Raw genomic sequence first — 22,176 nt, forward strand, 5'->3', positions numbered from 1 at the left:
TGATGAGCAATACTTTTTCTCTGCCATACTATTTTCTCATGCATTACAGTTTTAGCATTTACTACATTTGAATTCACTTTCTGCAAGCTTACCATCAGAAGAGTTAGATGGGATATTTCTTTTGGGACCTAAAATCTGTTCATCAGAGTATCTTGGACATTTTATCAGTAAAGATGTAAGCAAAGCTATATTATTAAGACATCCAAAGTATAAATTCTGAAAAATTGAAAACTCACAAAAATAAGTAAAAGAGTAGAAACTACATGCAAAAATAAAATTTTATTTTATTCTGTAAGTACATTTTTCACAATGTTCTATAAACATTTGATGAATTTTTCTGATGCTCCAAGTGGAAAAGACTAAGATAGGCAAAGATATGACCCAATAAAAATAAATGTGGGATCAGCTCCTTTTTTACAACAAAAGTATAATGCATTTAAGCATAGGCACAATTTGGTGCATCTGGTTTTCATAGGTAGAAACATGTTTTATTTGAAGCCTTTAAAATGCTGAGGAATGTTAACAAATATAGAAAAGTATTCATAAAGTATGGAATAGAAATATCCAAGTTGTTTTCAACTTGTCCAAAAAAAATTCATCAATTGATGTGCCTAGTCCTAGTATTCAACCAAAATTCAATAAAGCAATATTAAAAAGTATATAACAAAATGTTTTTAGTCATTCTGTGACAGCTAAGTGGCACAGTGGATAAAGCACTGGTTCTGGAATCAGGAAGACCTTAGTCCAAATCTGACCTCAAACACATTAGCTGTGTGACCCTGGGAAAGGCAGTCAACCTCTGTCTTATTCAATTTCAATTATAACAGCCACCTACTTCCCAGGGTGGTTGTGAGGATAAAATGAGATATTTGTGAAGTGTTTAGCATAGTGCCTGGCACATAATTGGCACTTAGTAAATGCTGATTCTCTTCTCCCCTTTTCCCTATAGGAGTTTGGTATAAAAGTATTGTTTGGAATTCTGGTGACCTGAAATAGCTCCTGTACATTTTCAACAATCTCAGTTGGAAAGGTTTTGTTCAGTTGTGTCTGGCTCTGTGACTCAATTTGGGGTGTTCTTGGCAAAGACACTAGAATGGTTTACCAATTCTATCTCATCTTACAGATGAGGAAACTCAGATAGATATGGTTGAGTTGCCCAGGTTCACACAGCTAAGTGTCTGAGGTCGGATTTGAACTAAGGTCTTCCTGACTCCAGGCTCAGCACTCTATCCACTGCACCACCTGGCTGCCCCAGTTGGAATTTGCCTCTGGCCATTTGGTGCAACCCATGCCTGAACAAGTAATGTACCCAACAACCTTTGCTCAGAAACTGAAGGGGATACCTACTACCTCTCTCAAGGCAACCCAGAATACCTTTGGGATAGTTCTAATTGATTCAAAGTCCAGTCCTTCTATGATAGCCTTTTCAAACTATATATAACAATATAATGTCCTTAACTGTTCCCATTACTTCATTGATATATCTCAGTCACAAAGGCCCTCCTAAAGTTAAAGTGCCCATAACTGTTGGTTGGCTACTTAGGATCCTGATCTCATTAAAGGTCCTAAAAAGAATTTAGTCCTTAAGCTCTCTTCCCTAAAGTTGAGAATCTAAGCCTTTTAAAATCAACACAGGCAGCTATTTTGGAAACATCTCAAGTAATCAATGGTACAGGACAAATTAGTAAACACTTGTCAAGCACCTACAACAAATACAAAAGAGCTTCTATTTTGTAAGGACAGAGGAGTGGGGGAATAAATGGCATTTGCACGAATAAGCTTAATAAAAGGTAGCAAGAAATCCAAATTGTTCCAAGGATTTTGAGCAGGACAAGAACACCAACTGTAGAGAATAGTCTCAACAGGGATGGTGGTGATACCTTTCATAAAGACCAGGAAATCTGAAAGGAAGAGTTGACAAGGGAGTGCCTTCCAGGTAAGGGGGCTAGCCTGAGAGAATGCATGGAGAATTCTAGTTTGAATAGAACATATGTTGAAGCTGGAAGTTAGGTTGAAGGTAGATTCTGAAGGGCCTTAAAGAACAGGGTGCATGTATTCTCTGAGAGGCACTAAGCCATTCGAAGTTTTTCTTTTTTTTCTCACTAAAGTCATGTTCTGACTATATGGTTGGAAAATTTTCGCTGTTGTATTATGATGGAATCATGAAGGAAAAGACTAGAAGTAGAAAGGCTAGACTGGGAAAATAAAATTGAGTTTATTAATGGTAGTCCAGATGAGTAGGAGTAGTTTAAAAAGGGAGGGTTCTAATTCAAGTATGTGCAAGTTGAGGGGAGCTGACAACTATCTTCTTTTTCTCATCACATCCAATGATCATACCAAGGTTTTGAACTTCGGCAAGTGTTAGATGGTGGTGGTTGGTGCCCTGACGAAAAATGGCAAGGGGTAATAATGTTGGAAGTGAGGGAAAGTGATGACATCTGTTTTGGAAATGCTAAGTTTGAGGTGCCCACATAGGACACTAAAGATTCCCCTGTTCCCTTAACTATATCCCCAAAGAATAGAAGAAAACTCCTCTTATTAGAATTTGTTAGATTACAACATAAGCAGATGTAATAATACCCTCCCTGCTTTTTATATACAGTTTGCACAAAATTCTTCAGTTAACAATTGTTACTAATGAGGTGGAGGTGTCATTCTACAAATTTGGCATTTTCCATACATGTGACGGTTATAACCAGTAAGACTTCTATAAGACTCAGTATTCGATGTACTATCATGATAAAATATTCTAACTTTAATGTTCCATTTAAGACACTGCTTACATAATAGAATTGAGATGTACAAATTACTTCTACATGAGTTTGAAAAAAATTTCTCCACTCTGTACCTATAATACTGTGATTATCAGTATTGAATAGGAATAAAAAATTTAGACAATTGAGGAATCCAAAGTTATAAAAAACACTTTTAACATTTTAAATATATATTTTTAAAGTATTTTAATTTCAACAATATACCATAAAATAGCTTATAAACCATTAATTTTAAAAGTTGTTTACACAATTAAAGATAGCTGATTGTGCTTTAGTCACAATAACTACTCAGGTTTTATCTTGAGTTTGGAATTTGTTACGCACTGGATATGAAGAACTTAATAGGTACAGCACAGTGAACTTAAAGTAAATATTCATTCATCAAAAGATTGAACAGGTAAAATTTTATTGTTCCTTGAAAAGTTACAAAAATTTAAGACCACCAAACTATCATTAAATAAAAATCTAGTATCCAAATTCCTTCTAATAAGTTTTTCAAGAAAAAGCAAGTTAGTGTAGGTTTTTCCCTCTCTCCAAATTAAAAAAAAAAAAAGTTGAAACCGTTCTAGAGGGGGGAAAAAGCCAGCAATTTTTTACTCTGGATACAGATCTAGAATGCCATTTTTAAAGGTGTAGTTGTGGTGGTGAAACTCTTAAGTCACTGCGAATATTTTACTAAAAATAGGTTAAACATGTGACACTAGTATAAGGAAATGGTCAAATTACTGTAAAAAAGAGTAAAACAGACTTTCTCCAGAGAAACCCACGTGGTTAAAGCACTTTCCAGTGGTTTCATGGAAACAAAAGAAAATACAACTACCCACACAATTTTTGTTCATAGAAAAATTAGCAAAACAACTTAAAGAAAACACAAGTGATGGGCTAAAATATTTTGTGGTTCCATAAGATTCTTGACATGAACATAAAGATTTACAACAAGGACCACATTTGAACCAAAGTACTTCACCAAAATATAGCAAATTCAAAAACTGGAACGCTTGTATTAGTACTGTAGAGCTCAAACTTGGCAAAGTACATCTTTATTAGTTAAAAGAGCACCAGCAGCAAGTGCAACAAAAGAGGCTTCTGAAAGAATACTGCAAAGAGAAAAACAGAAGCATCTTTGACATGCAATGAGATAATTATACTAGGAGTTTTTAAACACCTGCTTAAATCTTTTAGTTATTAAAATACAACCTAGTAATAAAAATGTGAGTCATGGCCATTTGGAACATCTCAAGTAAACATATATTTGGAATCCGATACTTTTATGTGCTTGTCATTAAAAAGTCTTACTAAAATATGAAAGTCTGGATAATTATGACTATCAATAAGTAACAACAAATCAAAAATCAGGAAAATTTACCTAAGCCAAAGCCATCACAATGTACTGCAAATATTCCCAGAATCACTATATTTTGCCAGAGGAATAAAGCTACTGCAGCCCTCAATAAATTCTCAAGTACTCGAATAATTTTCAGCACCTTGTATCAAAAAAACTGCACTACTGCTGGATTCTTTGGTAAGAATTACACTTGGAATTTCAGAAAAGGCTAAGATATTCATGGTCTTTTTTGTAGAGCCAATATAGAGATTATTGTTATTGAGTTTATGATTTTAATTGGTCATCCATTTTTGTGCCTAAGTGATATTAAAAATGAGCTCAATAATAGGCTTTTCAATCTGAAAAAGGGTCACATTTCAATGATCCCAAAGCTCCAATTACTTGGCTTGATTTATCAGGGAAGACACTTGGTAAAATATGGTCCAACATTATTTCATCAAGGAATCAACTCAACTGGAAAAATATCCTAAGATTATCACATAAATACATCCACAAAGAAGGTTAGGGTGGATTGAGACAATGAGAAGATTTCAAAGGACCTATTCCCAGGAAATTAAGAAAGTGAATTGGTAATTAAAGGGTAACAACTAGGTTCAAAAGAGCTTATTGGAACTTTGTTAAAAAATAAGAATAATCAAGCCTTAGAATAAATACAACAGATCTACTCAAAGTAGAATCATAACTGTTGAGCAAAGTATAGTTGAGATCATGCAGATTAGGGTCTGGAAAGTGAGATTTTAAAAAAAGTTTTGATAAAGATGTGTGAGTACCAAGAATTTCAGGAAAATCTGGGGGATGTCATTCATAAAAGCCCATCTTTGTGTGCCCACTTTAAATTCTATGTCTATGCTATTGGCAATGGTTTTGAGCACTTGGCGTTGTGCATTCAAAGAAGTCTCTCTTATGCTGGATTTTCTCAGCAAACCACTGGAAGCAATCATTCTATGTTTGACAAAGCATGAAGCGATGGTTGAATTGAATCTGTCTGAGTATGAAGTACTGTAAGATCACTTAACGTGGTAGCTATAAGGGCTTCCTGGGGGACTACAGGATCATCTGATTTACAGTCTAGGTCTGTAGGAGGACTGTTTTCATGTAAAGCAGTCAGAGCTCCTTGGACTGCTGTCAAGTTTTGAAAGTGGCCGTTTTCTGCAAATGAGAGTAGCTTTTCTGATATTTTGGGTGATGGATAGTCCTCATCCATTTGTTCAGTTTTATGGCTGTCTTCATTCTTGGGTGAACCTTCTACAATAACAAGGAAAGATTTCCACGGTGTATTCTTATCATGTATCTACAAAGAAAACACACAAACATCATCAAGTAATTTGAGGAATAATTAAAACAAATAAAATCTCTTGAAAGTGTCATTTCTTTAAAGGTCTATCCTGTCAAACTAGTAGTGTCTCTTCTGTTTAAACTTTGGTTCTGTGCACTTTAGTTGTTATCAGTACAAAACTGCACCTAGTACTATTATAATTGGAAAATACTTAGGTATCCTTGAAAAAAATAGTTAACTTGTTTGAGCAAATCTAAACTAGTTGTTCCAACCACATGGGAACTGAGATGAAAATAATTATCCAAACACATCGGTTCTAAAAATTGGGGGACAAGAGTGGGAGGTTGAGCATAAATGAAATTACCCTAAAAATACAAACCAAGAACTATTAGTATAAATTTAAAGATTTACATTTAAGTGGGGAAATGATGGAGAATATTACCCACCTCCTGACAGAGAAGTGAGAGACTAAATGTTCAGAATGAGACACATGTTTTTAGACGTGGCCAATGTGGGAATTTGTTTTGCTTGACTATGGATATTTGGTATGAAGGTCTTGTTTTCTACTTTTTTTCCAGTGGGGATGTGATAGAGAAAGAAAAAAGTAATTATTATTTGAAAACAAGAAGATGTAATTAAATAAAAAAGCTTTAAGTGATTAATCATGTATTATGCTTTGCTTAAATACTGTATAAAGAAAACTATTGGTCCAAATATAGGTAATACTCTGTCCTTTCCCCTGCCCTGCAAATTTAGCTCATAAAAATCTTAAATAAAGATTATAATAAGCTGCTAACATCAGAGATGCAACTTAGGCTTTACTGTTTTCCTAGCAGGAGCAGCAACATGTTTTTTCCTCACAACCTTGAACATATGCTGGATGATCCTGCTGCTTGCAGAACTACATCTCTGACCCAAGCCCCTAACTAATTGCAAGGACTGTGAAATCTCTTTCCCTTATTTTCCTGAAGCTAGAAGGGAAAGAAGGGGAAAAAAAAAAAAGGAATGGATGATGGGAGACCTCTGGAATACTCCTACCCAAAGAGGCTGTGGTTCTTTTTCCACTTATAGATGGACCTGAAGTTGCTGCTAGCTGTATAGGTAGGGAAATGTAAAACAATGTCATAGAGCATACAAAGATGTTACAGAGAGAAGCAGAGGTGATATGAGGGCGAAAGGGCAAGTGAGAGTAACCTGTTTGTGTTGGTCTCGTCACAAGTTCAGGGGTCCAAGTAATCTCAGTCAGAAAGTTGTTAGTTTGGGCTAGACCTCAGAAAGCCTGAATTCCAGTTCAAGTTGGAGGAGAGGAGAGAAGGGAGAAGTTTACACTTAATTCCCAGAAGAATCTCAACAGAACAAAAGGATGCTATGGGATTACAGAAGGGATTTGGAGGAGTGGGAAAGAGGGGAAAAGAGGAAAGAGGGAAGAGGAGGAAGAGAGTACCATCTGTTTATTTCACTGCTATCACATTATCACATGTGGCAGCCATCAGAGAGAGAGAAGACCTGGCAAGATACTTCTTTCCAAAAGCACATGACACTAGCATCCCCTGGCTTAATGAGAAATAACTGTTATACTTAATCTGAACAGAATGTTCCTGAAGTAGAACACTGATCAAAACAGAGTAGAAGGTGATAGAATTTAGAAACCCTCAAACTGCCATTTTTTGCTAGTTGCTAAGGCTCTTGTTTTAAATACAAACGGGGGAAATAGAGGAATCTGACAGTTGTTATATATTCCACAAAACTGCATTAAATATATCGAGCAACTTTAAAAACTCTTTACATAAAGTCAATATGCTGTTTTTGTTTTAAATGTTTCAAGATTTTAACTTTCACACTCAATTTCTGATGTTCACTATTTTAAATTTCCCCACATTTCAGTGCAATAGCTCATTTATAAACTTTTTGAAAAACAAGAGCTCAAAAAGGCCAATATTTTAATGTGGCGCTTTTATGTAATTATTTCTGTGTCTGTGTACACATATGTGTATATGTTTGTGTTTGTGTGTCCTATATTTTCCCTTTTAAAGAGATTTTATTTTAGGGGTGGAGCTTATACTGGATAAATTCCTGGCCTCACAGTTATCACACCACTATTATTCCTCTCTTTTAAAAAATAAAAGACTGTCTACAGGCTAATAGAACTTTTATAAAATTATTTTACTTTAATTATAATTATAATGCACTGGCTCATTGAACTGAAAAAATACATTTAAGAGGAAAGGGAATTGTGAATGACTTAACTACTCTCAGCAATACAATGATCCAAGACAATCCCAAAGGATTAATGATGAAGCATACTATCTACCTCCAGAGAAAGAACTGAAATTGATTGAACACAGACTGAAGCATGCTGTTTTGTGCTTTTTTTTCCTTGAGTCTTTTTATATAAAATGACTAATATGGTAATGTTTTACATAACTGCACAAGTATAATTTATATCTGATTGCTTATCACCTCAGGGAGGGGGGAGGAGAGGGAGAGAGGGAATGAGAGAGGGATAGAATTTGGAAGGGAGGTGAAAGGAAACATGCAAATCATATATTCCTCCTTACTGATGTGTGCCGCCGTAGAGTAGACTTGTCTGTGAATGTTCGTCCACATGCATTGCACATGAATGGCTTCTCTCCTGTGTGGATTCGATGATGACGCTGCAAGGCATTAAGCTGTGTGAACTGCTTACCACATTGATCACAACAATATGGACGTTCACCTGAAAAAACAACAACAACAATTTATTGTTGAGGTCTCTCCTGTCAAATACAGCCGACTTACTTAAGCACACTCTTTAAGGTCTATTTTCAAATTATGATGATCTCTAGGACACTATTAGGAGGGGGAAAGGGCAAATGAAATCAATCGATTTGTGTTAACCTCCTCAGTCACAGGTCACAAGTTTTGGGGTTCAAGTAATCTTGGTCAGAAAGCTATCATTTTGGCTACACCTCAAAAAGCCTGGATTCCAGTTCATGGTGGGGAAAAGAAGAGAAGGGAGAAGTTTGCACTTAATTCCCAGAACATAAGTATCTTTTAAACCTATAGCCAATGCAAAACAATGAAGCTAGACGAAGAGAATGAAAGTATGCTATGGGATCAAAGGAGGACACTGAATAAAGACCGGACTTTTCTCACTTCCAATTTAACTTCTAAATAAAATTATATGAAATATCTTGAATCAAGGCCATAAGTGCCAGAAGATGGCACACCATTTGGCTCTATCAACCAAATCACTGTTGAAGTTTGTAGCAGAGAGGAACCCAAGTCTTATAGGCTCCAAGGCCAGCTTTCCATTATAATTTGATAGTTTTTTTTTTCCCTTTGGGTGAAGCAATTTGGGTTAAGTGACTTGCCCACGGTCACACAGCTAGTAAGTGTTAAGTGTCTGAGACCGAATTTGAACTCAGGTCCTCCTGACTCCAGGGCCAGTGCTCTATCCACTGTGCCACCTAGCTGCCCCAATTTGATAGTTTTTTTAAAGTTCCATCCCTCTCACCTATACTGGCCATGTGACTATGTGCAAATCACTAAACCTCTCAGAGCTTTAGGCAATACCCTAGGACTTGGTGTCAACCAGCAATGGTAGAGGAAATTACTGGTCAGGGTGTTGCCTGGTAAAATCACAAGTCCAAATTCTAAACAGATGGGTGGACAGAAGGATGGACACAGACAGATGATAGATATAACTTTAACACAAATCATAACTTCATTTTTTTATCATGAAAGTATTTTATTATTTTCTAGGTGCATGTAGAGATAGTTTAACATTTGTTTCTATAAGATTTCTAGTTCCAAATTTTTCTCCCTCCTTCCCTTCTCCCCGCTCCAAGACAGCAAGCAATCTGATACAAGTTATATATGTACAATCACATTAAACATATTTCTGCATTAGTCATGCTGTGAAAGAAGAATCAGAACAAAAGGGAAAAACCTCAAAAAAGAAAAACAAAAATAAATAGAAATAGATGGTTCAATCTGCATCTAGATTCCAGAGTTCTTTTTTTCTGGATTTGGAGAGAATTTTCCATCATGAGTCCTTTGGAATTATCTTGTACCACTGTATTGCTGAGAAGAGTTAAGTCTATCACAGTTAATCATCACACAATGTTGTTCATACTGTGTACAATGTTCTCCTGGTTCTGCTCATCTCACTCAACATCATAATTTCTTGTCTATAAAAATCCCTCACACTTTGACATTTGATAAAAACCTTGAACACACAAGAGTACAAAGTCTATCATGATGCTTAGAAAAAGAGAAATCTAACTTCCTATCTCCAAGTTGAATTAATTACTACTCTGATTGATTCTTCCATTTACAGCCACACAAGAAGCCAGGAAACATTGAATGTAAAAAATGGTATTTTAATACCCTCTCCCCTTAGTAAAAAGAGAGCCAGCCTTGGAGTCACGAAAACATGGGTTAAAGTCTTGTCTCTGAGACATGCTAGCTGTGTGAGTCTGAACAGAACCACCACCTCAGTAACACCAAGCCACATTTGAAAACTCTCAGTTTCAGATGAGTTGCTAATCTGTAATAGGTAGAGGAAGCTTTCATACTGGAAGTTCTTTACACTGATGAAATCATTGCTCTAGACAAAACTGTAACCAATATTGCCACTGAAATAATACAGCATTTTTTTTCATGTTACAAATTGATTAGGCTATTCCACTGGCTGAGGACTCACATAAACCAATTTATAAACATTCAGTATGATTAACAACCCTGGCTATGCCATAGGAACTCTTCTCCTCTTCCCTTTTTCTCTAGTGATGATGATGTTGTTTCGGGTCTGGTCTCCCACACTGCCCCTAGAAAATTCCACTCTTCATGTACAGTTATATATTTTGTAATAAATCAAATTGCTTTTGCAATAGTAAAGGATCAAAACCTTTGATGGGGAAGTAAAGTCCAAGAGACACCATTTTCCAACTTTGCCTAGGTTAAACAAATGCTTTTTTAAGCTCTGGTGACAGTGCCAAAGAAACCAGTGCAGGAGGTTTTAATACTAGAAGAGCAAAAAAGAAAGAAGAATCTTTGAAGATTTACCATTCCCTGCCATCCCACAACATTAGACTGAGCCTTGGACTGGTCCTAGAAGATGGGGGGAGGGGGGCAGCTAGGTGGTGCAGTGAATAAAGACCTGGCCCTGGATTCAGGAGGACCTGAGTTCAAATCCGGCCTCAGACACTTGACACTTACTAGCTATGTGGGCCTGGTAAGTCACTTAACCCTCACTGCCCTGCCAAAAAAACAAACAAGAAGGGCTAAAGGAAGGGGAATATCTGCCCCTACTGAAGGGTTAGATGTAATGTGTCTGCAGCCCTGAGTTCTAAATTTATTTTGCCCCAACCCCCAAAATGATCACATATGGTGGTTAGGTTCTATGTATTTTTTTTTGGTAAGGCAATTGGGGTTAAGTGACTTGCCTAGGGTCACACAGCTAGTAAGTGTTAAGTGTCTGAGGCCGAATTTGAACTCAGGTCCTCCTGAATCCAGGGCCGGTGCTCTATCCACTGTGCCACCTAGCTGCCCTCTGTATTTTTTAGTGTAGTATTATACTTCCGTTACTTTACAAGTAGACTGGTGTCTAGACTGAGAACCAGACCACACAAAAGAACATTATTTTCTGTGGGGGAAAAATGTTCCAAGGTAAAAAAAAACAAAACAGATTTAACATGCACATTTTGGAATATAACTTATTTGTCAACTAAGGACACTTTTCTTGCATAACAATTCCCTTTTCTATATTATCTCAAGTCATACCTGTATGGACTTTAATATGCTGGTACAGTGAATTCCTCTGTGCAAACGTCCTGAAGCAAACTTCACATTTAAAGGGTTTGGATCCTGTGTGAATCCGATTGTGATGTTTCAAATACTCCTTAGAAGCAAAACTTTTGCCACATGTTTCACACATAAAAGGTCTTTCCCCTAAAAGAAAGATAAAACAGGGCTTTAAAAAAAATTCCAATATACATAAAACAGAGGTAGAAACAAATGGTCTCAATACCAACATGTATTTTGATAAGTTATCATTGTTAATAACTATTTTTTGTATTATGGACTCCTTCAGCAGTTTGAAGACTTATGGGCTCCTTCTCTAAATGTTTTAAAATGAATAAAGTATATCGAATTACAAAGGAAATCAATTATATTGAAACTAAGTTATACAGCTATCAAGTATTATAGAAAAAAAAAGTTCAAAGACGTTGGGTTACGAACTCCTACATTAGAGGTAGCAGCACTGCCTAGATAGTTTTAGTTTCTGAATATTTTTAGGTATTCCCTCAAGTAAAAGAATTGTGAGAGGAATCTGGGAATGTGGCAGAATATGGCAGGAAACTACCTGGCTCTCTCAAATTCCCCTACAAATAATTTAAAATAATGCCTCAAAGTGAACTTTAGAGCATAGTGGTAGAAATAATTTAAAAATTGGGGTTAAGCAGCTATCCAGCCTAAGAAAACTTAGAAGGAAGTTAGGAAAGACCTGACCTCCCAAAGTGGTGGTCTGGCCTGACTGAAGTGCAGATACCTCTGGGCAGATATCCCTAATCAACAAATAGCAAGGGGTGGCCAGGGGTGGGGTGGGGAGGAGTTGGAGGTGGGGGGGTGAGGGGGTTACAGTCAAGGAGGAGTGAGTACACACTGGTGAGTGCCCTGCCAACTACAGTCGCTCTCAAGAGAGATGCCCAAATGAAAACTCACAGGAACACTTGAGTTAAGTTTCAAAGCTCCCAGGTCAAGGAGAAAAATACTACAAGCAACTAAAAAGAAACAATTTAAATTCTGTGGAGTTATAGTCATGATAACATAAGATTTAGCAGCTTCTACAATAAAAGACTGAAGGGGATGGAATATGATATTCCAAAGAGCAAAAGAGCTGGGTTTGCAACCAAGAATAACTTACCCAGCAAAGCTGGGTAATCCTTTAAGGAAAGAAAAAAAATGAATACTTAATTAATTAAAAGACTTTCTGGTATTCTTTAGGAAAAGACCAGAACTGAACAGAAAACCTGACCAACTGGAATCAGGAGAAACATAAAAAGATAAACATGAAATAATAATTATAAAGGGATTTAATAAGGTCAAACTGTTTACATCTTATATGGTAAAACGTTATTTGTAACTCCTAATGTTATCACTACCAGGGTAGTTGGAAAGAACATAAATAGAAAATTCTGAACTTAAAATAGAAAAAAGAAACATACATTTTGAGACATGGAAAATGTAGAGATTTGTTTACAAATATATACTGAGAGTTTTTCCCCCCTTCTCAGCTGGATGAATGAAAGGGAGAGGCAGATTAAGAAAAAAAGAGCGGTTGAAAAAATCATAAGTAGCATCAAAGACACTTTATTTTGAAACATTCAAAAACAACAAAAAAGCCCACCTAACATATTATGAGGGAGCTAGGTGGTACAATGGATATAGTCAGAAACAGCTGAGTTCAAATTCTCTTTCAGAAACTTACTAACAATATGACTGTGCAAGCTTAAACTCTGTGTTCTCATCTGTATAAAGGAGTATTTATTAGCATTCATCTCATAGGGTTACATACATAAAGCTCTTTGTAAACCTCAATGCACTATACAAATGTTAGCTATTATATTTATTGCTATATAATTATGTATGTTTTTTATGTTTAAAATATTTATATTGGTTTATATGTTAATGAAAAGTGTAATAAATTTCAAAAGAGAGGAAAGAAGGGAGGGAGGGAGGGAGGAAGGAAGGAAGAAATAGAGAGCGGAAAGAAGAAGGAATTTTTCTTTTATTATTCATTCTGGAGGGTAGGGGAGAGTGAGGAACTAAAGTTAGGATTGCCCCCATACATTCCTCAGGGAAAAAAAAAGAGAGACAAACATTTTTTAAAACATAAGTGTGCATTTCTGTATATTACCAACAAAATCTAGCTGGAAAAGACAGAAAAATTCCATCACAAATAACTTCAGAATACATAAAATATTTGGGAATTTGTTGGGAACAAAAGGAAGGCTAGAAGGAAGCATAGATAAACATGTTGAATTTATTACATAATTCGAAAGTAAAGCAAACTATACATAAAAAAAACAAAACTTAGAACAAAGAGTTTATCCTTCAACTCAAATCATTTTTATAAGCCAAGAAAAGACTAAGATATCATAAACCAAATGAAATTCCAAAATAAAATAATCCCAGTTTAATATCTATCAAATGAGTCCTGCTTTTTAAAGTTATAATTGTCATTAAAATAGAAATTAAATATGAACTCATTCACTAGACATTTATGTCTAACAAAAAATGTTATTCACCTACCTTTTCCGTTCTACATGCCCTGTATCCCTACTCCTAAGAGAGGTCTAACTGAACTTTTGAAACTCGAACTTGGGAATCTTGCTGTGAAATAACCTTGTAAAAAAATCAAGTTACTTATTTTTACAAACTCTGAATATTATATCAATAGATTTCTCAGCATCTTTCTTTTAATTTCGTTTTTACTTGACTTTAATATGACAAGATTTATAGATTTTACAAGCAAGGAAATGAACAATTCCACAGAGTGTCACTGCAGTCATTTTTCAAGATTCTTAATTAAATTCTCTATTTTAAATACTTCAAATTGCCTGGAAAAATTTCTGAATTACTTGGAACTATAGTGTTAAGGCAGCAAGACATGAATTCCTAAATAAGTGCGGGCATCTGTAGCATAACAAACAGAAAGGACATCTAATACCAGAAGACCTGGGCTTGAATCTTTGGGCTAATCTGTATAATTTAGGCAATTCCTTTAATTCTTTTGGCCCAGTTAAGCCATCTGTAAAACTAAGGGATGTACTACACATTTCTAAATTTCTTTTCAGTCCTAGCATTGAGCGATTCTGTGACTTTTTCTCCTACAGGCATGATGATGACAGCACACTTACCTGTATGACACCTTTTATGATATATCAGCATGTGGTTTTGAGTGAATCTTGCACCACATTCATCACAGACAAAAGGTTTTTCACCAGTATGAATTCTGAAATTACAACATTCCAGAATCATTCAGAATGAGTTTTACTTCAAAGTTCACACCCTTCAACTAAAGTTCCCCCCACTCCAATCTTGAAATCAATTAATCTTGATCAAAACTATCTTTGGTAGACTAATGAAAAGTTCAAAGTAAAAGGAGCTTTCATGTTCACAAAACAAAACCTCAGATACAAAAATGATTCTGATAAAACTTTACAAATACTCTATGAATTCTCATTTTTATCTGTTTGCTCATCTTAAGACATTTATAAAGAAGCTATATCTTCATATATTTCTAGTTTGACAAAGTTTTAATAAACTTTCACAAATTGTAAAAGTTTATTAAAAAGAATTACCACTATCTCAAGTTATATGCATTAAAAATCCCCATGTAGCATAAACAATCATAAATTTCTAAGGAACCATTTTATTTGCTACAACAGTTCTAATTCTCAAAAAATTAAGATAGTATCTCATTTTCTAAGGAGCCATGTTTTGATAAGCTGTCACATATTTTCCAACTTTTATGAAATTTATGATAGTAACCTCATTTTTATGTGATATTGCCCCAATCAAAAATGGGGAAATGACCTAAAAAGAAGGATGTATAAAGCTATTAGAAAGAAAATATGTATATATTATCGGACTCTGACTACCATACTTCTGCGTCCAGTCACCCTCCCTACCCCAAAAGGGTGAGATAAATAGTATTTCCCATCCTACCTACTTTAAATGAAGTCAACTCTCTCTGCCTCAGAGGTACATTCATGGAGGCCAGGATAATGACAAGGATTTTGTCACTGATTTACCTTTGGATATGAGGCATTAGAAAAACTCTGGATCGTTAAAAAAAAGAATGCTTAAAGAGACTGTTATGTATATTTATTAAGATTCTTTAACCCAAGGTTAACTTGACAATACTAAAAAAAGAAACAAAAATCTATCCTATTTTCCCTCTCAGTTCTAGAGACTGCATAATTAAACAAGCAACCAGTCTTTATAAATGGCTTCCTAAGTGGCAAAGAGCTAATAGTATTTTAAAATTCAAAGGTGGAATTGAAGAAAAAGTATACTCAAGTTATCAGGTCCCCTGACTTGGGCCTCCTAGCGGCCAAGGAGCACTAATGCAGTCTCTAACCCTTGATGGCCGTTAATAATTAATTATACAGTAGAACAAGAATAAGCTCCAACTCTCCCTTAGAAAACACAGGGGGAGAATAGCCCTTTAAGCCACTGTGGATCTTCTAGTTATGCAGTGCAGGGTTATGGGCAAATATTTTGAAAAGTACACATGTCTGCTCCTTTAGCAGGGAGTCTCTATCTCTCCACACTGTTAAGTTTTCCAGGTCTGATGGGAGAAGATAATATAAATTTAACCAGTTAGATCAGGAGTTCTTAACCATAGTTCTGTCATGAACCACTTTGGCAGTCTGGTTAAGTCGATGGATCCCTTTCTCAGAATGTTTTTAAATGCATAAAATAAAATATATAAGATTACTAAGGAGACTAATTACATGAAATTTTTATCAAAATACTTTTTAAAAATTCATGACTCCTGGATAAGAAATTATGCTTTCCATAAAGCTCCTGGAAATGACAATTACTTCCTGCATTTCCTAGGTGAAGAAAAGTTATAGCGACCACAGATTCTCAAATGCAGAAACCATCAATTAACCATTTTTTCAGCCTTTAAGGGACCTTACTTCAAATAGGCAAAAAAAAACTCTGGCCAAAGTCATAGCTCAGCCTTGTTTTCTTCAAGCATAAAAACACTATCTGGAAATAAAAAATATTGCATTCTATAAGGATGCTTCCTTCCAAAGGCACAAAGTATTGTCAGAGTCCTCCCCCCCTTAACCTTTTCCACAGGTCTAAGGAAGTTTCTTCCTACCTCATGTGTGTTTTCAGTGCAGAAGGCTGAGAAAACTTGGCTTCACACTCAGTGCAGCCATATGGTTTGTCCCCTGTATGAGTTCGTTCGTGGAGCCTCAGAGCGGTCTTGGAGCTCAAGCCCTTGCCACACTGCTGGCACTGATGGCGCTCCCCGCCACCTTCATGAACCTGAAGAATATGCCTTTTAACATCTTTCTTCCTCTTGAATTTTTTCCCACAGAGTTCACAAGGGAAATGGCGCTCACTGCTATGAACATGGCGCTGATGGCTCTTCAAATTACATCGGTTTGCAAATGTCTGGCTGCAGGTATCACAGCGATAAATTATCTCAGCAGCAATGCCGTGGTTATGCTTGATATGTTTCAGGAAACTCTTCTCATAGAGAAACTCCTTTTCACAAGTGGTACATTTAAAGTTGCTCTTTTTCTTATCATCATCTTCCTCAGCTTTTTTCAAAGCTTCCTCTAACTCAAAGCTGGCATCACATTCCTCATTCTTTGGCTCCACATTTTTTGTCACTGGCTCTATTACCATCTCCACATCGAGTATGCTTTGGTCTTCTGGAGATGAGTTCTCCCCGACATCGGTGGCATTTTTTTGCTGTTCTCTGAGTCTCCTTGTGTACTTCTTCTTGGGGATTTCTACAAATACTTTCCTACCAGCCAGCCTTCCACTAGCTCTCCGAATTTTAGGATATGGAGGTTTCATAACTTCTTTTTTCTTATCTGCTTTGTCCTTTGACTTTCTCAGTGGTGTCTGTGGTATTAAACCATTGCTATTTCTTTCTACAGGATAATCTGAAGAGTCAGAGAGGCTATCAGCATTAGGGACTTCTACCATTATACTAGCCTTAGAATCAAGTAAGACATCATTTGTTTGAGAGCTATTATTCTCTCCTGGCTCCTGAGACTCAGAAAAGTTCTGAAGTTCTAGAAGTACTGATTCTAACATCTGCTTCTTTAACTGAAAACAAGTTTCAGATAAGTCTAAACACTTTAGTTTTTCAGCCATTTCCAACATTCTCTGCACACGGTCTTCTTCTACCTGGACCTTTGCAGTATAGACAAACTCAAGAAAAGAAGCAAAGTCAACAACCTGTACTTCATTTAAATATACATTTGTCCTTGTTCCATCTATCACTGTCTCATTAAGGAACATCTCCTTAAAAAACTTGCTTGTGGCTGCCAGTACAGCTTTATGAGCCACAAATTCTTCTCTTACACCTTGATACTCCACACTGACAGTCACATCACACAAGTGACCAAGAAGACGTAATTGATGCATTTCATTCAAAAGATTAATTGGTGATGATTTGGACTGTAGCAGAACTGCACCACTTTCCATCTTTCTTCTTTCTGAAAACAGCTTTGAAAAGAAAAAAGTTAGTTACAATAGGATCAATTATTGATGTTAAGATATTTTTTAAATTAAATGTATTCATTTTATAGAGGGCATAAAAAGTTCAAGGGTTCTTCCTCCTCCTGCTTCCTTAAATGTAGGCATAACTCAAAGCCTGGTCACTAACCTGTGGACTCTTTGCTCTATTCTCTCTGAGAGCTCATCCAAAGGCTTTCAATTATCAACTAAGTGTGGATGACTCCCCTGGGATTCAACTCCAAAGATGACTTCATCTCCATCCATGGAACTATTCTAAATTCTGATAGGTGGGCTTCTGCTTTATCTTGATCCGGGCTTCACTCTCTGGCCATCTCTAGAGCATGCCATAACTTTTGTGCCTGTCCCCTTGCTTTCTATCCTTCCATTATGTGTTCTTTCCCTATTATAATTTAAATTTCTTGAAGGACTGGCATCCCCTGCTTAACAATAAGTGCTTAATAAATGTTTTAGCTATAACTCTACCACCGGAATTCCAGTTACGTATTTCTATCTGCTTGCTAGGCACTTCTACTCAATGACCCTGACAAAAATAATATTCCTTTCCCCAAAACTAATCTCCACCTTCAGGTTATTAAAGAAATAATTTTCCTAGTTACCTACAACTCTATTGCAGGCCTTCACCCTCAACACTGAACTACTTCACATCTTCCAACTCTTTTTCAAACAATGCTGGATTAATCTTCCTAAAACAACCTTCAATGGTTTTTCCTATCAGTAATGAATAAAACTGAAATCTTTAAATTGGCATTCATGGTCATCTACAATGGAGTAATTCACAAATCTCCTATCAACATGCTTCTAGCTTTATCTTCTATTATTTCCCTGTAACTTTGCTCCACCCACTATGGTCTACTTCTCCTAACATACTACAAATTCCTCTTTGCTCTTTCTGGAATGCTCCCCTCTTTTCCAGTTCTCTATGTGCTACTATTTCTTCAATTCCAGTTCAAGTCTCACACCTTCAAGGATGTATTCCAACTGCTCTTAAAGCAAATATTCCCTCACTCAAGTCACTTAGCTTAAGACAGCTTATCGTTACTCATGTTCATATACACATATACATATGTATACACATATATGTATTCACACATATATTTATATGTTCTATCTACCCATTAAGATTGTAAGCTATTTGAGGGCAGGGACCTCGCCTTACCCATCTTTGGATCTCGTTACACACAGTAGGTACTTAAACAAATGTCATTTGTTGATGCTAAGTATGAAAACCTGGTGGACCTAATGGAAGCACAACAAATGTAATGAAATACTCAGAGTTAAAGGGCTGGCTGGACTATCTGACTTCAAGGTTTTTCACAGGGTCATTAGAAGAACCTGGAAAAGATTACTGAGTCCATTCCCTATGTACCTGCCTCTGAGCTTCCAGATCTGCCCTGTCACCTGGCTGAGGAGCCGTGGGGAAAAAAAGGACTCCTCATTTCATTAAGTTGGAAGACGGCAGATCGTCTGGTTCTGCTCCCTTACCTAGGGACAGGTTTTGCACCTGCACTACCGAAGCGGAGCCGGGCATCGGACTCAGATCCGGACCGCATGAAGCCCAAGGACGGGCCACAGGAGCTGCCCAGGCCGGCCGGGAGCGGGGTAGCCACGGAGCAGGGCGAGGGGAGGGCACTGCCCCAATCCCCGGGAATTTCCCTACACTCGGGGTCGCGCGTTCTTACCGCGGGCCCCCCGCCCCCGCCCGGCGGCTTCCCTTGCCAGCCCCCGGGCTCTAGAGCCCCCAAGCCCCGCGCTCCTTCACTTAGGCCCGTGGGGGCGCCCCCAGGACACAGTCGGGCCAAGAAGGACCAGGGGCAGCCACAGCGGCGGGGGCGGAGGGGCTCGGAACCGGCCGGGACACTGCACTAGAGGCCGGGGCCGGGACACTCACCCGGCGCCGAACATCCGCCTGGACGAGGTCCGGGGAGGAGGGATATGGGGAGGAGAAGGCAAAGGGGAAGAAGAAGGAGGCGGTCGCCCGGGCAGCTCGGCTTCCTTCTGCTCACAGCTCATTGGCTGCCGGGGCGCTCCCTCCCCCCGCTCCACAGCACGCGCCCCTCCCTCACCGGCCGTTGCCCCTGCCTTTCCCCGCTTCCCTTTGGGACGAGGGGGGTTGGGGGGCGCGCTTTCACAGTTCCTTTCCTACAGCGCCCGCCCAGAGCAACTACCAGAGCGAGGTCGGGAACGCCATCTTGGGTCATATGGCATGAACACGCTAGGGTCACGTGGCGGACGTGCGCTTCGTGATTACGTCATGGGTGCCGGCCGGAGCGCTAGATCCTGTTGTGTTTTGCTGCCTCGGTTGGCCCCTGCGGCTCCGGTTATTGCTCCCCTCTCGCCAGCCCCTGAGGCAAAGACTGGGTGCCTTTAACTGATGAAGCGCGAGGGTCTGACTCAAACCGCGATCCTGGAGCGGGCGTGGTACCGCGTCCATGCTGGAGGGTAGCTCTCCCCAGGGGTGATTCCTTTAAGCCTCCTTCCTAGGACCTTCCTGCAGCGCCCGGCAGGGCTGCCAGCCACCGGGTAACAACCCAGGCCTAAACTGAAAGTCTGGGCTCCCAAGATGATGCTAGATCGGCTCACTGGGCCCCTGCCCAGACCCGCACCACCTATGCGGGCTGCTCAGCCGCCACAGGAGTGTCTTGACTAACTTGAAAACCTTTCCGAGTGCCCTACGAGTGCCACGGGTACTGTCCTTTTTAATACCTAATCCAACATCTATTCAACACCCACAATTGTAAGTGTGAGGCATCTTGGGATAGTGGAGAGAGCTGGCTTCTATTAGACCTAGATTAAAATCCAGTTTTTGGTATTTAAGAGTTTCTCTGCATTTGAAGATTGTTGCTGTCATGGGGTGCAGAGCACCCCAGAAGTTCTCTGGGGCACATCAAGGAAGCTTCTCCTTGAGAAACTAAACCAGACAGATAACGCCTAGAGAGATAAGCTGAACCAAATCACTGAGCTAGCTTTGGATTCCTACCCTTCATTCTGGTCTCCCTTACCCTGGGGAGATAAATTTGGGTGTGGCTGCGGCCTTTGTGTTCTGAAGAGGGATCCGTAGCCACCCCTCACCCAATTTCTCTAGTCACTACCAGTGGGGGATGGTCCTCTACTCCTCACCCAATTCCCCCAGCTACCACCAGGGGGGGATGGTCCTCTCTCACTAAAGGAACTTTTCTTGGGCAGATGGTCCACCCCCATCAGTCCTCTATAAAAGTACCTTCCAGTCTCCTGTTCGAGGACATTTGGTACCTCTGAGCCATGTGCTTTATGCCAAATCTCCTCATGAAAAGTCCAAGGATTTCTTTCATGGTTTCCCTCCCCCTCCCCTTCCCTTCCCTTGCTCCTAAATAAACTATCACCTTAGTCTAACTACGGTTTGTGTGCAAGAGGGTGTAATTCTTTAAAGAGGAATTCCTAAGAACCCCATCCCCTAACTCAACCCGTACCCCATTTCCCCCATTACATTCCCTAATCAGACATTATCTTAAGAGTCTTTCATTCAAAGGCAACAAGGAAATGCAAAATCATTTAAGAGAAGTTAAAATAATGGACTTCTGGACTTTAAATTGTTGTTGTTGGTTCTTAGTTATGGAAGAGGGCCATGACATCTGGGTGATGTTGTGACTTGTAGTGAATTGGATTTAAGTGAGGGAGGGCTATGAAGGTCACCAGCCTCACTCTCTCCTCCAGAGCCACCTGGGTCCAGTGGCAAGATAGATCAGGAAGACAGGAGGTGGGCCCGGATGTTTAAAGCAATTGGGGTTAAGGGACTTGCCCAGGTAGTACTGTAGTGACTTACACAGGTAGTGTCTGAGATGAGATTTGAATTTATGTCCTCCCAGTTTCAGGGCCAGTGCTTTATCCACTGCACACCACCTAGGTGCCCCATAGTTTAAATAGAGAATGCTAAAAGGCCTCTGGGCCCATTGGAATAGAGCCGCAGGAATAAAGTAAGGGAAGAACATAAACAATTCATCTAGTGTATCTGCAAAGCACTGTGTTAGGTTCTTGGGATGCAAAGGGGGGGGGGGGAATGGTACAGTGCCCTAACCTCTAGCAATGGATTATGGATCCATCCAAATTTGAGACTGGCATCATAATCCATTCTGCTTCCATTTAATCACGTCTTCTCATTTCATTGCCATGGCATGTGCCATTGCATTTAAGGTGGTAATAATTCAGATTATTTTTTTAAATCTAAAAAATGTATAAATTAGCCCCATGGCTCTGTCAATGAAAACAGCTAAGTATTGCAGTGGATAGAGTAACAGGCATGGAGTCATTTTCCTAAATTCGAATATGCCTTCAGACACTAGCTATGTGACTCTGAGCAAGTCACTTAATCCCTGTTTGCCTCAGTTTCCTCATCTGTAAAATGAGCTGGAGAAGGAAATGGCAAACCACTCCAGTATCTTTGCCAAGAAAACCCCAATAGGGTCACAGAATCAGACACAACTGAAATAACTGAATAACAAACTTTGTCAATGGCTTTGTAT

The 22,176-nt window shown here is 38.5% G+C and overlaps 1 protein-coding gene across 4 annotated transcripts; it reads right to left on the bottom strand.

The window, feature by feature from the left end:
• Positions 1–2,203: 2,203 nt before the first annotated feature.
• On the bottom strand, positions 2,204–19,859 carry LOC122743527 (GDNF-inducible zinc finger protein 1-like). 4 transcript variants are annotated; one of them, XR_006354994.1, is made up of 7 exons: positions 19,569–19,859; positions 16,281–17,647; positions 14,302–14,396; positions 11,162–11,329; positions 7,954–8,111; positions 6,590–6,674; positions 5,278–5,410 (listed from the first exon to the last, which is right to left on the bottom strand). XR_006354994.1 is itself a non-coding variant. In XM_043988514.1 (6 exons), exons 2-6 carry the CDS (start codon positions 17,624–17,626, stop codon positions 5,057–5,059), a joined length of 2,121 nt encoding a protein of 706 aa, XP_043844449.1. In that variant the 5' UTR covers positions 17,627–17,637; positions 19,569–19,859; the 3' UTR covers positions 2,204–5,056. The 4 variants fall into 4 exon arrangements, 3 of the variants coding, with proteins under 3 accessions (XP_043844449.1, XP_043844447.1, XP_043844448.1); XM_043988514.1 differs by lacking the exon at positions 6,590–6,674 and having other exon boundaries at positions 2,204–5,410; positions 16,281–17,637; XM_043988512.1 differs by lacking the exon at positions 6,590–6,674 and having other exon boundaries at positions 2,204–5,410.
• Between the last annotated feature and the right edge of the window lie 2,317 nt (positions 19,860–22,176).

The sequence above is a fragment of the Dromiciops gliroides genome, chromosome 2 (assembly GCF_019393635.1).
Source record: "Dromiciops gliroides isolate mDroGli1 chromosome 2, mDroGli1.pri, whole genome shotgun sequence".
Taxonomy (NCBI): domain Eukaryota; kingdom Metazoa; phylum Chordata; class Mammalia; order Microbiotheria; family Microbiotheriidae; genus Dromiciops; species Dromiciops gliroides.

Excerpts from the sequence above, each read along its gene's own strand:
- LOC122743527 (XM_043988514.1), bottom strand. The coding sequence starts at position 17,626 with ATGGAAAGTGGTGCAGTTCTGCTACAGTCCAAATCATCACCAATTAAT. Across the intron at positions 14,397-16,280 it reads GCACTGAAAACACACATGAG|AATTCATACTGGTGAAAAAC; the intron begins GTAGGAAGAAAC and ends TTGTAATTTCAG. Across the intron at positions 8,112-11,161 it reads GCATATTAAAGTCCATACAG|GTGAACGTCCATATTGTTGT; the intron begins GTATGACTTGAG and ends TTGTTTTTTCAG.